Genomic DNA, 17,686 nt, shown 5'->3' with positions numbered 1-17,686 from the left:
GTGATCTCCAGCCTTGTCCTCGTCAACACTCACACCTGTGTTAACGAGAGAATCACTGCAATGATGTCAGCTGGTCATTTTGTGTCATCTCTTCATAACATTCTGGAGTATATGCAAATTGCCATCATACAAACTGAGGCAGCAGACATTGTGAAAATGTATATTTGTGTCATTCTCAATACTTTTGGCCACGACTGTAAACATCCTTCTTCTCATTTCCTCCTCTCTCTCTCTCTCTCTCTCTCTCTCTCTCTCTTTATTTGCCGCTCTCTTTCTCTCCCCCTCTTTCCCTCTCTCTCTTTCCCCCTCTCTCACTCCCTTTCCTTCTCTCTCCCACTCTCTCTCTCACTCCTCTGCTCTCCACCCGGTGGCTTTTCATGAAATAAAGCCCAATATCTCTCAGTAGAACCCCATCTTAGGCTCCTACTGTATACACACACACCTACCCAGCTCCACTGGTGCTCCCCTCCTCTCATAATAATTTACTAGCCAGGGGCCCCGGACCCACACCAGCCACTACACCCCACCATGAATAACACAGTACGAAGATGTAGTGTCTGAAGACGTGCCCTGTGCCACAGGGTGTCTAGCCAATCAACAGCCCAGGGAGAATGGGGTTGAAATGGCCCAGGCCCATATTGATTTAATTGCCTTGGTTTATTTGTGGCATCCTAATTATTGACTGGAGCTGAGTTTAATGGGCCTGGCTTTATGAACACGGGGAAATGACTGCATATATGGTCTTCTTCCTCCCAAATAGCACCCTATGCTCTATTTAGTGCACTACTTTTGGCCACTGCCCTATTGAAAATAGAGAATAGGGTGTGATTTGGGACACGCATATGGCCTTCAATCTGCAGTTTGTTTGGCCCATAATGAACTGCTCCCCGTCCCTCCCTAGATCCTCTTTCACACTCATTTCAAAGCTACATTCTGGGATTTGAAAAACAACACAACAGAAGCCCTGTTGAATTGAAATGACCATTGAACAGAGTCCCAGATCACAGACTGTAGCTTTAACCTTCTACTCAACCCTCCTGACGGCCCCCCCCCCAAAAAAACATTTGAAAAGTCGTCGGCGCACTGCCCTTTACGACCGCCGATTGGGAGGACGCTCAAGTTTTACTAGAGGGTGGCGGAAGCTGGTGTGATATTGAGCGGTAATATTTACCCTTCAGTACCCTCGGGGGAGGAGTTTGGTTGCTATAGGCACTGCACTGTGTCAACCCAGGGTCCATTAAGAGAAGATGAACTTAATATCTTTACTGTAGTGTACTCTACATATCTGGGCCTGTATTTCAATCAAGAGCCCTTAGACAACACTACTTTAACTGAGACTCAGCGATATGACGTTGCCACGAGCAGCACTGCAGATGAGCGTGATGCAAGACTTTGCTCTCACACAGTGTATCTGAGCGTTTTATTTTTTATTTAACCTTTATTTAACTAGGCAAGTCAGTTAAAAACAAATTCTTATTTACAATGACAGCCTAGGAACAGTGGGTATACCGCCTTGTTCAGGGGCAGAACGACTGATTTTTAACCTTGTCGGCTCGGGGATTCGATTTAGCAACCTTTCGGTTACTGGCCCAACGCTCTAACCACTAGGCTACCTACCGCATGTGCATGGGGGCGCCACACATTGCTACAAGGTGATCGCTACGGGACCAAAACAGCTGAGAAGTTTAGACTCGCGTTTCAACGCTCCTAGTTGTTGCGGAATTCGACCCGATATTCCTGTTTACTTGTGCATGGCTGAGTCTACCTGTAAACATGGCTGAGTCTACCTGTAAACATGGCTGAGTCTACCTGTAAACATGGCTGAGTCTACCTGTAAACATGGCTGAGTCTACCTGTAAACATGGCTGAGTCTACCGGTAAACATGGCTGAGTCTACCTGTAAACATGGCTGAGTCTACCTGTAAACATGGCTGAGTCTACCTGTAAACATGGCTGTTTGTGGAGGCTGTCATGTGACCCAGACTAGTGTCATGTCCAGGGTGTGTACTTGTACATCAAGCTGCCTCATGCTACAAACACAGGAGATAGACTAGCGTCCTGTACAGGGTGTGTACTTGTACATCAAGCTGCCTCACACTACAGAAACAGGAGAAAGACTAGCGTCCTGTCCAGGGTGTGTACTTGTACATCAAGCTGCCTCATGCTACAGACACAGCAGATAGACTAGCGTCCTGTCCAGGGTGTGTACTTGTACATCAAGCTGCCTCATGCTACAGACACAGCAGATAGACTAGCGTCCTGTCCAGGGTGTATACTTGTACATCAAGCTGCCTCACACTACAGACACAGGTGATAGACTAGTGTCCTGTCCAGGGTGTGTACTTGTACATCAAGCTGCCTCATGCTACAGACACAGGAGATAGACTAGCATCCTGTCCAGGGTGTGTACTTGTACATCAAGCTGCCTCATGCTACAGAAACAGGAGAAAGACTAGCATCCTGTACAGGGTGTGTACTTGTACATCAAGCTGCCTCACACTACAGAAACAGGAGAAAGACTAGCATCCTGTCCAGGGTGTGTACTTGTACATCAAGCTGCCTCACACTACAGAAACAGGAGAAAGACTAGCGTCCTGTCCAGGGTGTGTACTTGTACATCAAGCTGCCTCACACTACAGAAACAGGAGAAAGACTAGCATCCTGTCCAGGGTGTGTACTTGTACATCAAGCTGCCTCATGCTACAGACACAGCAGATAGACTAGCGTCCTGTCCAGAGTGTGTACTTCTACATCAAGCTGCCTCACACTACAGAAACAGGCTCCTGCTCCTGTGAACAGTTCCAGCTCACACAAGCCAAGGCATGTGCAAGGCTACTTACTTACATACTCAACCAAAACCATTGTAACTTTTGAGTCAAGCACCACCATGCCCAAACAACAATATTACCAACTTCTCAAACGTGTTTGTTTGTTGTCAACGCTGGCATAGGGATGGCGGATATCATCTGCAATTATTCTGCAGTTGGTAATTATTATGCAGTAATGACAAGGAACAGATCTCCAGCTACTGTTGTTCCTTCAGAAAGAAGGGACTCTAATTAAGCCTTGTTTAATGATTGAGCTAATTAAATCAGCAGTGACTGTGCTGTGTGAGGGGGGGGGGGGGGATTCTCAGACTTTGTACTGTAAATGTGCCATGGCAGAGATTGTGGGGACAAGGGGCCCTAGGGGAGGTGGGCGACTGGGTTTGTGTGACGAGTAGAGACCAAAGTAGACTATAACCTTCCTCTCTGTGTTTACTGTGATCACAAGCTACATAGTTTATTCAGACAAAGACGCTGTACACTAATAGAGTTTGGTTTAAGTTGGCCAGTCAAGATTATTTTGGAACTGCATTGATTAATTATTTTCCTCAATTTTCCTCTACACTGGCTGACTTTGTTGAAGTAGGCACACAGAAGTGAATTGATGCTGGTAGTGGACATTCTAAAGTGAGTTAGCATATAGCTTGGCTGTTGGACAGGGTTTGGGCCTCATTGAGTAATGTTAGCCTGTTATGATGGCTCATTGGATAACGTTAGTCTGTTAAGATGGCTCATTGGATAATGTTAGCCTGTTATAAGGGCTCATTGGATAATGTTAGCCTGTTATAAGGGCTCATTGGATAATGTTAGCATGTTATAATGGCTCATTGGATAGTGTTAGCCTGTTATAATGGCTCATTGGATAATGTTAGCCTGTTAAGATGGCTCATTGGATAATGTTAGCCTGTTATAAGGGCTCATTGGATAATGTTAGCCTGTTATAATGGCTCATTGGATAATGTTTGCCTGTTATAATGGCTCATTGGATAATGTTAGCCTGTTATAATGGCTCATTGGATAATGTTAGCCTGTTATAATGGCTCATTGGATAACATTAGTCTGATATGATGGCTCATTGGATAATGTTAGCCTGTTATAATGGCCCATTGGATAATGTTAGCCTGTTATAATGGCTCATTGGATAATGTTAGCCTCAGAGGAGGCTGCTGAGGGGAGGACGGCTCATAATAATGGCTGGAACGGAGCGAATGGAATGGCATCAAACCCATGGAAACCATGTGTTTGATGTTGTTGATACCTTTCCACCTATTCTGCTCCAGCCGTTACCACGTGCCCATCCTCCCCAATTAAATTGCCACCAACCTCCTGCGGTTAGCTTGTTATTATGGCTCATTGATTAACGTTAGCCTGTTATAATGTCTCATTGAGTAATGTTAGCCTGTTATGAGGGCTCATTGATTAACGTTAACCTGTTATTATGTCTCATTGAGTAATGTTAGCCTGTTATGAGGGCTCATTGAGTAATGTTAGCCTGTTATGAGGGCTCATTGAGTAATGTTAGCCTGTTATGAGGGCTCATTGATTAATGTTAGCCTGTTATTATGTCTCATTGAATAATGTTAGCCTGTTATAATGTCTCATTGAGTAATGTTAGCCTGTTATAATGTCTCATTGAATAATGTTAGCCTGTTATTATGTCTCATTGAATAATGTTAGCCTGTTATAATGTCTCATTGAGTAATGTTAGCCTGTTATAATGTCTCATTGAATAATGTTAGCCTGTTATTATGTCTCATTGAGTAATGTTAGCCTGTTATGAGGGCTCATTGAGTAATGTTAGCATGTTATGAGGGCTCATTGAGTAATGTTAGCCTGTTATGAGGGCTCATTGATTAATGTTAGCCTGTTATTATGTCTCATTGAATAATGTTAGCCTGTTATAATGTCTCATTGAGTAATGTTAGCCTGTTATAATGTCTCATTGAATAATGTTAGCCTGTTATTATGTCTCATTGAATAATGTTAGCCTGTTATAATGTCTCATTGAGTAATGTTAGCCTGTTATAATGTCTCATTGAATAATGTTAGCCTGTTATTATGTCTCATTGAGTAATGTTAGCCTGTTATGAGGGCTCATTGAGTAATGTTAGCATGTTATGAGGGCTCATTGAGTAATGTTAGCCTGTTATGAGGGCTCATTGAGTAATGTTAGCCTGTTATAATGTCTCATTGAGTAATGTTAGCCTGTTATGAGGGCTCATTGAGTAATGTTAGCCTGTTATAATGTCTCATTGAGTAATGTTAGCCTGTTATGACGGCTCATTGCTGAAGAAAGTCAAACTACTGTGAAACAGCACCATAACAGTCAAGTCATCATGATTTGTGATAGGATTACACACTTCAGTATACTGAACAGTATGGTATGTTTCTGATTTGTGATAGGATTACACACTTCAGTATACTGAACAGTATGTTTCTGATTTGTGATAGGATTACACACTTCAGTATACTGAACAGTATGTTTCTGATTTGTGATAGGATTACACACTTCAGTATACTGAACAGTATGGTATGTTTCTGATTTGTGATAGGATTACACACTTCAGTATACTGTACAGTATGTTTCTGATTTGTGATAGGATTACACACTTCAGTATACTGAACAGTACGGTATGTTTCTGATTTGTGATAGGATTACACACTTCAGTACACTGAACAGTATGTTTCTGATTTGTGATAGGATTACACACTTCAGTATACTGAACAGTACGGTATGTTTCTGATTTGTGATAGGATTACACACTTCAGTATACTGAACAGTATGGTATGTTTCTGATTTGTGATAGGATTACACACTTCAGTATACTGAACAGTACGGTATGTTTCTGATTTGTGATAGGATTACACACTTCATTATACTGAACAGTATGGTATGTTTCTGATTTGTGATAGGATTACACACTTCAGTACACTGAACAGTATGTTTCTGATTTGTGATAGGATTACACACTTCAGTACACTGAACAGTATGTTTCTGATTTGTGATAGGATTACACACTTCAGTATACTGAACAGTATGGTATGTTTCTGATTTGTGATAGGATTACACACTTCAGTATAGTGAACAGTATGTTTCTGATTTGTGATAGGATTACACACTTCAGTATAGTGAACAGTATGTTTCTGATTTGTGATAGGATTACACACTTCAGTATACTGAACAGTATGTTTCTGATTTGTGATAGGATTACACACTTCAGTATACTGAACAGTATGTTTCTGATTTGTGATAGGATTACACACTTCAGTATACTGAACAGTATGGTATGTTTCTGATTTGTGATAGGATTACACACTTCAGTATACTGAACAGTACGGTATGTTTCTGATTTGTGATAGGATTACACACTTCAGTATACTGAACAGTACGGTATGTTTCTGATTTGTGATAGGATTACACACTTCAGTATACTGAACAGTACGGTATGTTTCTGATTTGTGATAGGATTACACACTTCAGTATACTGAACAGTATGGTATGTTTCTGATTTGTGATAGGATTACACACTTCAGTATAGTGAACAGTATGTTTCTGATTTGTGATAGGATTACACACTTCAGTATACTGAACAGTACGGTATGTTTCTGATTTGTGATAGGATTACACACTTCAGTATACTGAACAGTATGTTTCTGATTTGTGATAGGATTACACACTTCAGTATACTGAACAGTACGGTATGTTTCTGATTTGTGATAGGATTACACACTTCAGTATACTGAACAGTACGGTATGTTTCTAATTTGTGATAGGATTACACACTTCAGTATACTGAACAGTACGGTATGTTTCTGATTTGTGATAGGATTACACACTTCAGTATACTGAACAGTATGTTTCTGATTTGTGATAGGATTACACACTTCAGTATACTGAACAGTATGTTTCTGATTTGTGATAGGATTACACACTTCAGTATACTGAACAGTATGTTTCTGATTTGTGATAGGATTACACACTTCAGTATACTGAACAGTATGTTTCTGATTTGTGATAGGATTACACACTTCAGTATACTGAACAGTATGGTATGTTTCTGATTTGTGATAGGATTACACACTTCAGTATACTGAACAGTATGTTTCTGATTTGTGATAGGATTACACACTTCAGTATACTGAACAGTATGGTATGTTTCTGATTTGTGATAGGATTACACACTTCAGTATACTGAACAGTATGTTTCTGATTTGTGATAGGATTACACACTTCAGTATACTGAACAGTATGGTATGTTTCTGATTTGTGATAGGATTACACACTTCAGTATACTGAACAGTATGTTTCTGATTTGTGATAGGATTACACACTTCAGTATACTGAACAGTATGGTATGTTTCTGATTTGTGATAGGATTACACACTTCAGTATACTGAACAGTATGTTTCTGATTTGTGATAGGATTACACACTTCAGTATACTGAACAGTATGGTATGTTTCTGATTTGTGATAGGATTACACACTTCAGTATACTGAACAGTACGGTATGTTTCTGATTTGTGATAGGATTACACACTTCAGTATAGTGAACAGTATGTTTCTGATTTGTGATAGGATTACACACTTCAGTATACTGAACAGTATGGTATGTTTCTGATTTGTGATAGGATTACACACTTCAGTATACTGTACAGTATAGTATGTTTCTGATTTGTGATAGGATTACACACTTCAGTACACTGAACAGTATGTTTCTGATTTGTGATAGGATTACACACTTCAGTATACTGAACAGTATGGTATGTTTCTGATTTGTGATAGGATTACACACTTCAGTATACTGAACAGTATGTTTCTGATTTGTGATAGGATTACACACTTCAGTATAGTGAACAGTATGTTTCTGATTTGTGATAGGATTACACACTTCAGTATACTGAACAGTATGTTTCTGATTTGTGATAGGATTACACACTTCAGTATACTGAACAGTATGTTTCTGATTTGTGATAGGATTACACACTTCAGTATACTGAACAGTATGTTTCTGATTTGTGATAGAATTACACACTTCAGTATACTGAACAGTACGGTATGTTTCTGATTTGTGATAGGATTACACACTTCAGTATACTGAACAGTACGGTATGTTTCTGCCAACAGGTACAAAAGGGTTTCAGCAGCGTTGCAGCATCCTTTTGTGTGGATATAACCTTAATGTATTTATACCTGAATTGTGTCTGTGATGATCACCTCATTTCCACTCCTAATGAGTGAAAAACAAAGGCCTGCCGTAGCGTTGCTGAAGCGTTTAATCTGGGTTGTATTTAGGTCAGCTCTAATAACACAGGTTGCACAGACCTGATGATGTTTCCCAACTAAATATCAACTCCAAAATAAGGCAAAGATTTTTAATTACAGTATCTATGGCCCCAAGTGTCCAATTCCCTTTCATATCAGTCTCCCGGGGCCCTAAAGGGGAGAATAGAAAGGAACACGGCAACGAGAGAGAGAACGAGAGAGAGAACCGTAATTACCAAGGAGAAAGAAGGAGAAGAAGAATAGACTTTGGGGATTTTTTTCCTTTTACTCACCTGAGTTTTTTCCCGTCTTTTTTAATCTGCATGTGACATATTCATTATCGGGATAATCAAATGCAGACTTTTTTTAGTAGGTCTTGGGTGCTTTTGTTTTGTTCCTTGTTGTTTATTCCCCGTTTGATAACTTTAATTTCAAACAAAAGTGAGCAGATCAAAGATCATAAAGTGTTTCCCTGTGATCATGTAAAGTATCTCCTTCCCTTCCCCGCGGTGGCCTAGATTGGAGGTGTCTTATCGCCGCTTTATAAATGACGGTAAACATATTGTACCAGGAACATATTGTACCATTTCAGTGGTGTATGCAAGGGCACTGGAGAACAAGCATTGAATCTAAAGCATTTTTAAATCAATCAGTCAATCACATTTCTAAGAGGTACAGATGCAGGATCTTAATTTGATCACCCTGTTGCAAGAGAACTTTGCTGCAATGCAACAAATAAAAAATGTGTTGTTCCCGCTCCTTTGTCTCTGTCGTCCCCCTCCCTCTTTCCATTTCTATCTAGACTTCCACACTAACACCATGCATGTCTACCTCTCCTCACACAAATTGGGCCCTCGAAACCTGCTAACCTGTTCCGAGGGAGAACAGAAAGCGTGTGAATGATCGATCGGTTAAGGGAGGTGTTGTTTCACGTAATGGCGTCTAACGCACAACGGGAGCCCCGGTGTTGTACCGCAAACGGCTCCCCGCCTCCAGTGGCGCCCCAGGCACTGGAGTAACAGTGTCATTTAATTGGTCTGGTAAAACCACCTTTACGTCGCGCCCCCGGCCACCTTGTATTGTCTCTTGTCAGTATCTCAACACACTCAACGCGGGTAGCTTAGCACGTCAGCGCTAACACACCGGACCGTGTTAATGAAAACATATCCAGACAATCGCTCTGGTCTGCGGGGCCTATTGAATAGTGATGGGGGCTAGGGGGAAGGTGTTACATGCTTTGGTTTTTCCATTTATATTTGGGGATGGACGTTAGCATGTTGGGCGCACCGATTGGTGTCACATTGTTCCCTGTTTTCGTTTTGCTCCACTTTTTGGTTTGCTTCCTGACTTTTTTTCAAAGTTTGATTTGGGTTTTATTTTGTTTGCCTCTTCTGGTGGGTGTCTTTTAGGGCCCAGTCGTTGTTGCTAGTTAACAATTTGGTACGTTCCCCAGCAAGAAACCAAAAATTGCCACTCAAACAGAAGGTGGAACTAACAAAGAGTCACTGACAAGGAACAAAACAGGTTCCCGGAGGGGTTCTGAAAGACATTCATGGGGGTGTCCACTGAAAAGGTGCGATCTGCCCTAAGGGCCCGGGGCCCCTGTAAAGCAGCGGTTACATAGTAATGACAGGTCCTAGCGGTCCCTCTGGTGCCATTAGAGCAGGCAGAGACATGGGTACAGTGTGTGTGTCGCTCCAGGGCCTGTGTGTTCACCTGCCCCAGGTAGCAAGCTCTGTGTTTGATCTCACTGACTGTCACAAATGTAACCCATACGGCTACTAAAAGAAAACGCTCCGTGCAGAAGAACAGAGGCCCTTTTGCCAGAATACACACAGCATGCAAACCAGATAGGTCACCTCTGTGAACAAGGAAGGTTGTGTTTATGTAGACTATGAGTTACACACACTTAAACCAGAATAGACTGAGGTACACTTCTCAATCAGTATGTTTACCTTTATTTAGCCATATCAATCATAATTATCATTATGTGGTCCTCTGTAACTCAGTTGGTAGAGCATGGTCCTTGCAATGCCAGAATTCCAGGACCACCCATACATCAAATGTAAACACGCATGACTGTAAGTCTCTTTGGATAAAAAGCATCTGCTAAATAACATATATTATTATTATCATCATTATGACCCTGTCGGTCTCCTCTCCCATAGCCCTGTGCTGTGGCATCTCTTTATACTGTATTTGACTGTGTAGTTGTTTGTTTGCTTAGTTAGTGGCTGTACGTGTACTGTAGTTAGCTGATTAGAGCAGTGGTGAGGAGCTGAGCTGTGATTGGGTGTGTAGTGTTGTCTCTGCAGAGAGGAACAGAGCGGTGTCTCAGCAGTGGTAGAAGAGACTCAGAGAAACAGAGAGGTGTCTCAGCAGTGGTAGAGGAGACTCAGAGGAACAGAGAGGTGTCTCAGCAGTGGTAGAAGAGACTCAGAGGAACAGAGAGGTGTCTCAGCAGTGGTAGAAGAGACTCAGAGGAACAGAGAGGTGTCTCAGCAGTGGTAGAGGAGACTCCGAGGAACAGAGAGGTGTCTCAGCAGTGGTAGAGGAGACTCCGAGGAACAGAGCGGTGTCTCAGCAGTGGTAGAGGAGACTCAGAGGAACAGAGAGGTGTCTCAGCAGTGGTAGAGGAGACTCAGAGGAACAGAGAGGTGTCTCAGCAGTGGTAGAGGAGACTCAGCGGAACAGAGAGGTGTCTCAGCAGTGGTAGAGGAGACTCAGAGGAACAGAGAGGTGTCTCAGCAGTGGTAGAGGAGACTCCGAGGAACAGAGAGGTGTCTCAGCAGTGGTAGAGGAGACTCAGAGGAACAGAGAGGTGTCTCAGCAGTGGTAGAGGAGACTCAGAGGAACAGAGAGGTGTCTCAGCAGTGGTAGAGGAGACTCCGAGGAACAGAGAGGTGTCTCAGCAGTGGTAGAGGAGACTCAGAGGAACAGAGAGGTGTCTCAGCAGTGGTAGAGGAGACTCAGAGGAACAGAGAGGTGTCTCAGCAGTGGTAGAGGAGACTCAGAGGAACAGAGAGGTGTCTCAGCAGTGGTAGAGGAGACTCAGAGGAACAGAGAGGTGTCTCAGCAGTGGTAGAGGAGACTCCGAGGAACAGAGAGGTCTCAGCAGTGGTAGAGGAGACTCCGAGGAACAGAGAGGTGTCTCAGCAGTGCGTGTGTGCGTGACAGAGACAGACAGACAGACAGAGAAATAAAGAAAGAGCTAAATAAACATCCTGAATGTTTAACTTTGTACAATTCCTCCAGTAAGCCACTTCAATTCACTTTCGAGATCTGAGCATGAAGAGAACCTTTAAGCTCCAGTACTTAGTGCTGATCTGGTTTACATATGTTATGGAGATATGTTCTATGATTAAAGCATAATACAACGTTTTATGAGTTTCAGAGCTAAGCCAGCTTCAGTCCAGTACTACTGAAACCTGGCCACAGCGAGACTTTAAAACCCCACTACAGGAATGAGTAGGTTTCCCAGCGTTTCAGAGTGGATGCACAGAGTTCATGTGAATATGTATGTGTGGTATATCTGCCTTTGATCGCCAGGGCCTGATTTCCATAAAGTCCTTGTGTCAGTTTTGAGAGGCAAGAGGAAAAACAAAATTAGCCGAGGCGCAGAGGTTAAGACTGCCCCCTCTCTCTCTCCCTCGCCTGCAGCAAGGAAACCACACACACATACACAGTGAGAGAAACCCAAACTATTCCTCTCAACTTTAACACTGAGTGCAACTCTCATTAGTCTAGAGTGTCCTCCTCTCCTTTCTTATACAACACTGAACGTTCACTCAGAGAGCATGCTGACTAGCAGAACACCAGTATGTACATTACAGAACCATAAGTATATGGAAACCTGCTCATCCAACATCTCATTTCAAAATCATGGGCATTAATATGGAGTTCCCCCCCCTCCCCCCTTTTGCTGCTATAACAGCCTCCACTCTTCTTGGAAGGCTTTCCACTAGATGTTGGAACATTGCTGCGGGGACTTGCTTCCATTCAGCCACAAGCGCATTAGTGAGGATATGTGCTGATTTTGGGTGATTAGGCCAATGGGGTTGAGGTCAGGGCTCTGTGCAGGCCAGTCAAGTTCTTCCACACCGATCTCGACAAACCATTTCTGTATGGAACTTGCTTTGTGCACGGGGGCATTGTCATACTGAAACAGGAAAGGGCCTCCCCAAACTGTTGCCATTGTCATTGTATGCTGTAGCGTAAGATTTCCCTTCACTGGAACTAAGGGGCCCGAACCATGAAAAACAGCCCCAGACCATTATTCCTTTTATTATTTCCTTGTTGCAAAGGTGGCATCATATGATGTTGCCACGTTGAAAGTCACAGAGCTCTTCAGTACAGACCATTTTACTGCCAGTGTTTGTCTATGGAGATTGCATGGCGGTGTGCTCGATTTTATACACCGTCAGCAACAGGTGTGGCTGGAATAGCCAAATCCACTAATTTGAAGGGGTGTCCACATACTTTTGTATGTATATTGTACCTCAGGACATCCTAAATTAACAAAGTGCTCAGCTGTTCCTTTTTCATTATTGCGAAGTAATCTGTTTTTAAGAAATGCTTTGTGGAACACACTAAACATGGACCAACCCCTCTCTCTACTGCCCCTCTCAGGCCCAACCTCTCTCTCTACTGCCCCTCTCAGGCCCAACCTCTCTCTCTACTGCCCCTCTCAGGCCCAACCTCTCTCTCTACTGCCCCTCTCAGGCCCAACCTCTCTCTCTACTGCCCCTCTCAGGCCCAACCTCTCTCTCTACTGCCCCTCTCAGGCCCAACCTCTCTCTCTACTGCCCCTCTCAGGACCAACCCCTCTCTCTACTGCCCCTCTCAGGCCCAACCTCTCTCTCTACTGCCCCTCTCAGGCCCAACCTCTCTCTCTACTGCCCCTCTCAGGCCCAACCTCTCTCTCTACTGCCCCTCTCAGGCCCAACCTCTCTCTCTACTGCCTCTCTCATGCCCAACCTCTCTCTCTACTGCCCCTTTCAGGCCCAACCTCTCTCTACTGCCCCTCTCAGGCCCAACCTCTCTCTCTACTGCCCCTCTCATGCCCAACCTCTCTCTCTACTGCCCCTTTCAGGCCCAACCTCTCTCTCTACTGCCCCTCTCAGGCCCAACCTCTCTCTCTACTGCCCCTCTCAAGGCCCACCTCTCGCTACTGCCCCTCTCAGGCCCAACCTCTCTCTCTACTGCCCCTTTCAAGCCCAACCTCTCTCTCTACTGCCCCTCTCTCCTCTCAATACTGTACCACAATAATAACAAACCTGCCCTCTGAAAAGATGCCAAGTGTCAAAAAGCACACTTTAACTGTTCTGTGTTTTTTCTGTCTTCTTTCTCTCCCCTCTCCCCTCCCCCTCCACAGATCCCCTCTGCTGCTCTCCTAATGGAGGTGCTGTGTGTGAAGATGAAGGAGAGGAAAGTGCTGACAGAAGCGCTGGCCGCGCTCACAACACCAGTCAGCGAAATCGCCTGACTCCCACTCCGGGGCTGAGGGCTGCGGCTGGGAAAAACTGTCATCCTCTCACTCTCCTCCTCCTCTTCTCTCTCCATCCCTCCTTTGTGCCCAGGCCTTTCTTTCTCAGCGGGGGCTGAGTTGGCCAAGTCGACCTGAAGTTGCTCTGTGTGTGTGTGTGTGTGCGTGTGCGTGAGCGCGCACGTGTATGAAGTTGCCTCCACGCCGCACTTCCAGAACAAATATTTACGAGAAAAGCGCTGTCGACTCACTCCGAGCCACTCGCTCACGCAGCGGTCTAGTGCCGTGCCGGGGCCCAGCCTTTGTAAATGAGCCCCCAACATCTGCGTTAGTGGTTAGCGCGCTCCATCTGCGAGACAGGGCCCTTTAGCGTCAGGCTAATTTACAGTACAGAGACAAACGCTCTCTATCTCTTTCTCTCTCTACTCCAAACGCCATCCTGAGGTGATGATAACATTATGCTTACGTTTTTACTTCAAGTTAGACATGATTTGTTATGTTTTTTTTTATTTTGATATTTTCAGTAATTTATTGTGGATCTCAAGGACCCCCCAGGGTGCTCGGAGTGGGACCTAACCCAACAGTGCAGACTCAACGAAAGAAAAAGTATCCTCTTAAAGTAAGAAGCAGACATACTCTCTCTCCTCTTAGGATATACTGGACTCAAACCCGACACATGCATTCCATGTCCCATTTGGACCGGTTGGATTCCATTGTTCCATTCACGTTTCAGTGACCAAATGCTCTTAACGTGAATGATAGCATAAAATATACATTTTGTGTGTTTTGTTTGTTATGTCTAGGTATATTCTGAAATGTGTTTTATTTCAGGATACTACTAGACATTTGTGTGTTCACTTCATACGGTATTTTGCAATAGGTAATTATGTTATATTGTTAATTGATTGAAACTGAATTGAAATAAAAGTGCGTTGCCAGTTGTTTTATTTTTACACTATGGAGTCAAGATTATGGATCTGTCACATTAAAGTTGCACTGTGCAGAAATCTCTCCACCATTTCCTGGTTGCTAAAACTCGAATCGTTTTCCTAATGTCAGTTTATGTAACAAATTAAGATAGTATAGTGTAGGTAATCATTGTACCATCTAAACCGCTGTGAAATATATTTTCTATAACCAACAATATAGTATTTTCAGCTGTTTAAAGCTGTAATGTAGAAAACCCAAAGTAAAATACACAAAAACACAACTTAAGAACGGGAAGCATAGAACAGCACACACAGAACGGATTTACCACTCCTTAGACTTGCTTTTAAGTGGAATGATAGATCTATAACTCACATTTCTATTGCATGAAAAGTTACATATGGCCACTTTAAAACAATGATTATTTTCTTCATGCATCATGTGCTGTAATGTTTTCATGTCCAGAATGTACTGTTGGGTCAGTGGTTAAAGTTGAGACCAAATCATTTCTATATCCAGGCTAGTCTCGTTAGAACTGAGGCTAATGGAAAGACAGTAGTGTATCCAGACTCTGTCCTGCCTTGTTGACAGTGATGGACCATGATTCAGTTCCTCTATTGGACGGGCGGAGGCGGGGCTCCCTGTCTCCCAGATGATTGACAGGCGACTGGTAGACCATCGGCATGGTTTCCGACGGTAATGAGCAACCCCCACTGTTGACTTCATTAACGAGGGTCTTCAGTGGGCCACACACACAAGCAGCCCAGTGGTAGAGAGAGAGCAGTCTCACCCTTGACGTACCTCTCCAGCCCTTTTATGTTTCTCTTCCCTCTCTCTTTCTCGTCTTTCATTATTCATAGTGAATATCAAACCGTGATCTGGGTCTCCTCTGTCCTTGAGCAGGAGTCCTACACCCGAGACCACCACACTTCTCTCTCTGATCATGTCTTCCTCTCCTTTCTCATCCCTTTGTTTTCAATTATTCCCTCTTTTTTTAAGTACAATTAACAACCTTATGTAAAATCATCCATTCAGGAATTAACAAGAAATAATTCAACTTTTTATCCCACCCCCCTTTCAAATATATGCTAATGATGTGTTTTTTTTCCTTTATCTTTCTATAATAAAGGGTGGATTAGCCCAGGACTGTCTCTCCAGCAACACAGGGACCAATTTAGCTGTGATCCCGGGGAGCACTATGCCCCAGTGGTTAATTACCATTCATTAACATAGTTTGCATCTTTTATTCTCCGTCGAATACCCAGGAGCGAGCTATTGTCAATATTTGTCCCATATAAATTTGTGCTTGGTTTCTCTCCCTAGTCACTGTCCTCTGGCGTAATGCTGCTAATGACAAACATTAATAACTGAGAAATCCAGCGTGCAGTGGGGATGATACAAGAACAGAGGAAGGAGGGGGGGGGGGGGTGTAGTGTAGAGTCGCACAAATTAGCATGGAGCCCCCTTTTATTCTCTCTCTGTGTTTTAATGCATAGTCAACATGTTTGCTTATACCCGCACCATCCGGCCCTGTCTGCTTGACACTCAGCCTCTATTTATGTGACATATTCAAATGACTACCCAGAAACCTCTTGGGTTTAATTAACCTGGCCTTGGCTCTCTGTGCCCCCCCACTCCCCCCTCCCCCGTGAAGACGTTAACAAATCCTGAACGCACCCTTCACACTCCTGCCTTCCCCTGTGCTAGTCCTCGTACCACGTCCACACGCTCCCCCCATCCTTCGCTCTATAGGAATGGAGAATTAGAGCCATCCACTTGTCGTTTTTCCCCCTCCCTCTCTCGCTTTCTCTGTCTTCCTCCCCTCTTTCTCTCTCTTGTACAACTCTCATTAAGGGCAGGTCTCCGAGGGGAATTACTTTGATCACTAGTTCCAGTTGCGAAGTTTTCCATCTCCTTCCTGTCTTTTATTCCTCCCCACGTGATCAACTCTGTGGCATTTCTATTTCTTTGCCCTTTCTTTATTTAATCCACCTGTCACAGTTATTTTTTCTGCAGAGCTTTCCTCTGGGGTTGCTCCTCTCCTGGATGGGGTAAGAGGGGGCCAGGGTCAGGAGTTGACTGGGAGGCCGATCAATGATAGGGGTTGAGGGGTGTGGTAGTGTCTCGGGGCACCCCTGGTGTGATTACGAAAGCCCCCCTATGTCACTTGGGTGGGGAGCGCTGGGAGAGAGCAGGGGGGCCAAGGAGTACAAAGACAGAGGTGGATCTCAGCTGCCAATCGCCGCAGCCTCCAGCCCATCACAATTAGCCCTCCGCCTCCCTCTCCTCCTCACTGCCTCCTCCTCCTCCTCACTGCCTCCTCTCCTCCTCACTGCCTCCCTCTCCTCCTCACTGCCTCCCTCTCCTCCTCACTGCCTCCTCTCCTCCTCACTGCCTCCCTACTCCTCCTTACTGCCTCCCTCTCCTCCTCACTGCCTCCACTCCTCCTCACTGCCTCCCTACTCCTCCTCTCTGCCTCCCTACTCCTCCTCACTGCCTCCCTCTCCTCCTCACTGCCTCCCTCTCCTCCTCACTGCCTCCCTCTCCTCCTCACTGCCTCCCTCTCCTCCTCACTGCCTCCCTACTCCTCCTCACTGCCTCCCTCTCCTCATCACTGCCTGCCTACTCCTCCTCTCTGCCTCCCTACTCCTCTCTGCCTCACTCTCCTCCTCTCTGCCTCACTCTCCTCCGCTCTGCCTCCCTAATCCTCCTCTCTGCCTCACTCCCCTCCTCTCTTCCTCCTCTCTGCCTCACTCTCCTCCTCTCTGCCTCACTCTCCTCCTCTCTGCCTCCCTACTCCTCCTCTCTGCCTCACTCCCCTCCTCTCTTCCTCCCTCTCCTCTCTGCCTCCCTACTCCTCCTCTCTGCCTCCCTCCCTCTCCTCCTCTCTGCCTCCCTCCCTCTCCTCCTCTCTGCCTCCCTCCCTCTCCTACTTTTTGCCTCTCTCCCTTTCCTCCTCTCTGCCTCTCTGCCTCCCTCTCCCCCTCTCTGCCTCCCTCCCTCTCCCCCTCTCTGCCTCCCTCTCCTCTTCTCTGCCTCCCTCCCTCTCCTCCTCTCTGCCTCCTCTCCTCCTCTCTGCCTCCCTCTCCTTCTCATTTCGACACTAGTGTAACAGGAACCAGGAGCCTGAGAGAAACAGCCTCCGGTGAGTTGACTGACTTCCCCTTTTCTCCCTGACACAGTTT

The 17,686-nt window shown here is 44.7% G+C and overlaps 1 protein-coding gene across 1 annotated transcript in view; it reads left to right on the top strand.

Moving 5' to 3' along the window:
- LOC110534558 (centlein) overlaps window positions 1-14,529 on the top strand; it is a 132,466-nt gene extending 117,937 nt beyond the window's left edge. Inside the window, exon 28 of the mRNA XM_090187762.1 lies at window positions 13,464-14,529. Coding sequence (XP_090043888.1) covers window positions 13,464-13,574 — 111 coding nt within the window. The 3' untranslated portion in view covers window positions 13,575-14,529. The remainder of the gene's footprint in view (window positions 1-13,463) is intronic.
- Window positions 14,530-17,686: the final 3,157 nt, after the last annotated feature.

This window comes from Oncorhynchus mykiss, chromosome 10, assembly GCF_057628025.1.
Source record: "Oncorhynchus mykiss isolate SJ-2025 chromosome 10, ASM5762802v1, whole genome shotgun sequence".
Lineage (NCBI taxonomy): Eukaryota > Metazoa > Chordata > Actinopteri > Salmoniformes > Salmonidae > Oncorhynchus > Oncorhynchus mykiss.
Note: the sequence above shows the minus strand (reverse complement) of the source record. Positions and strands in the feature narration are given on the sequence as shown.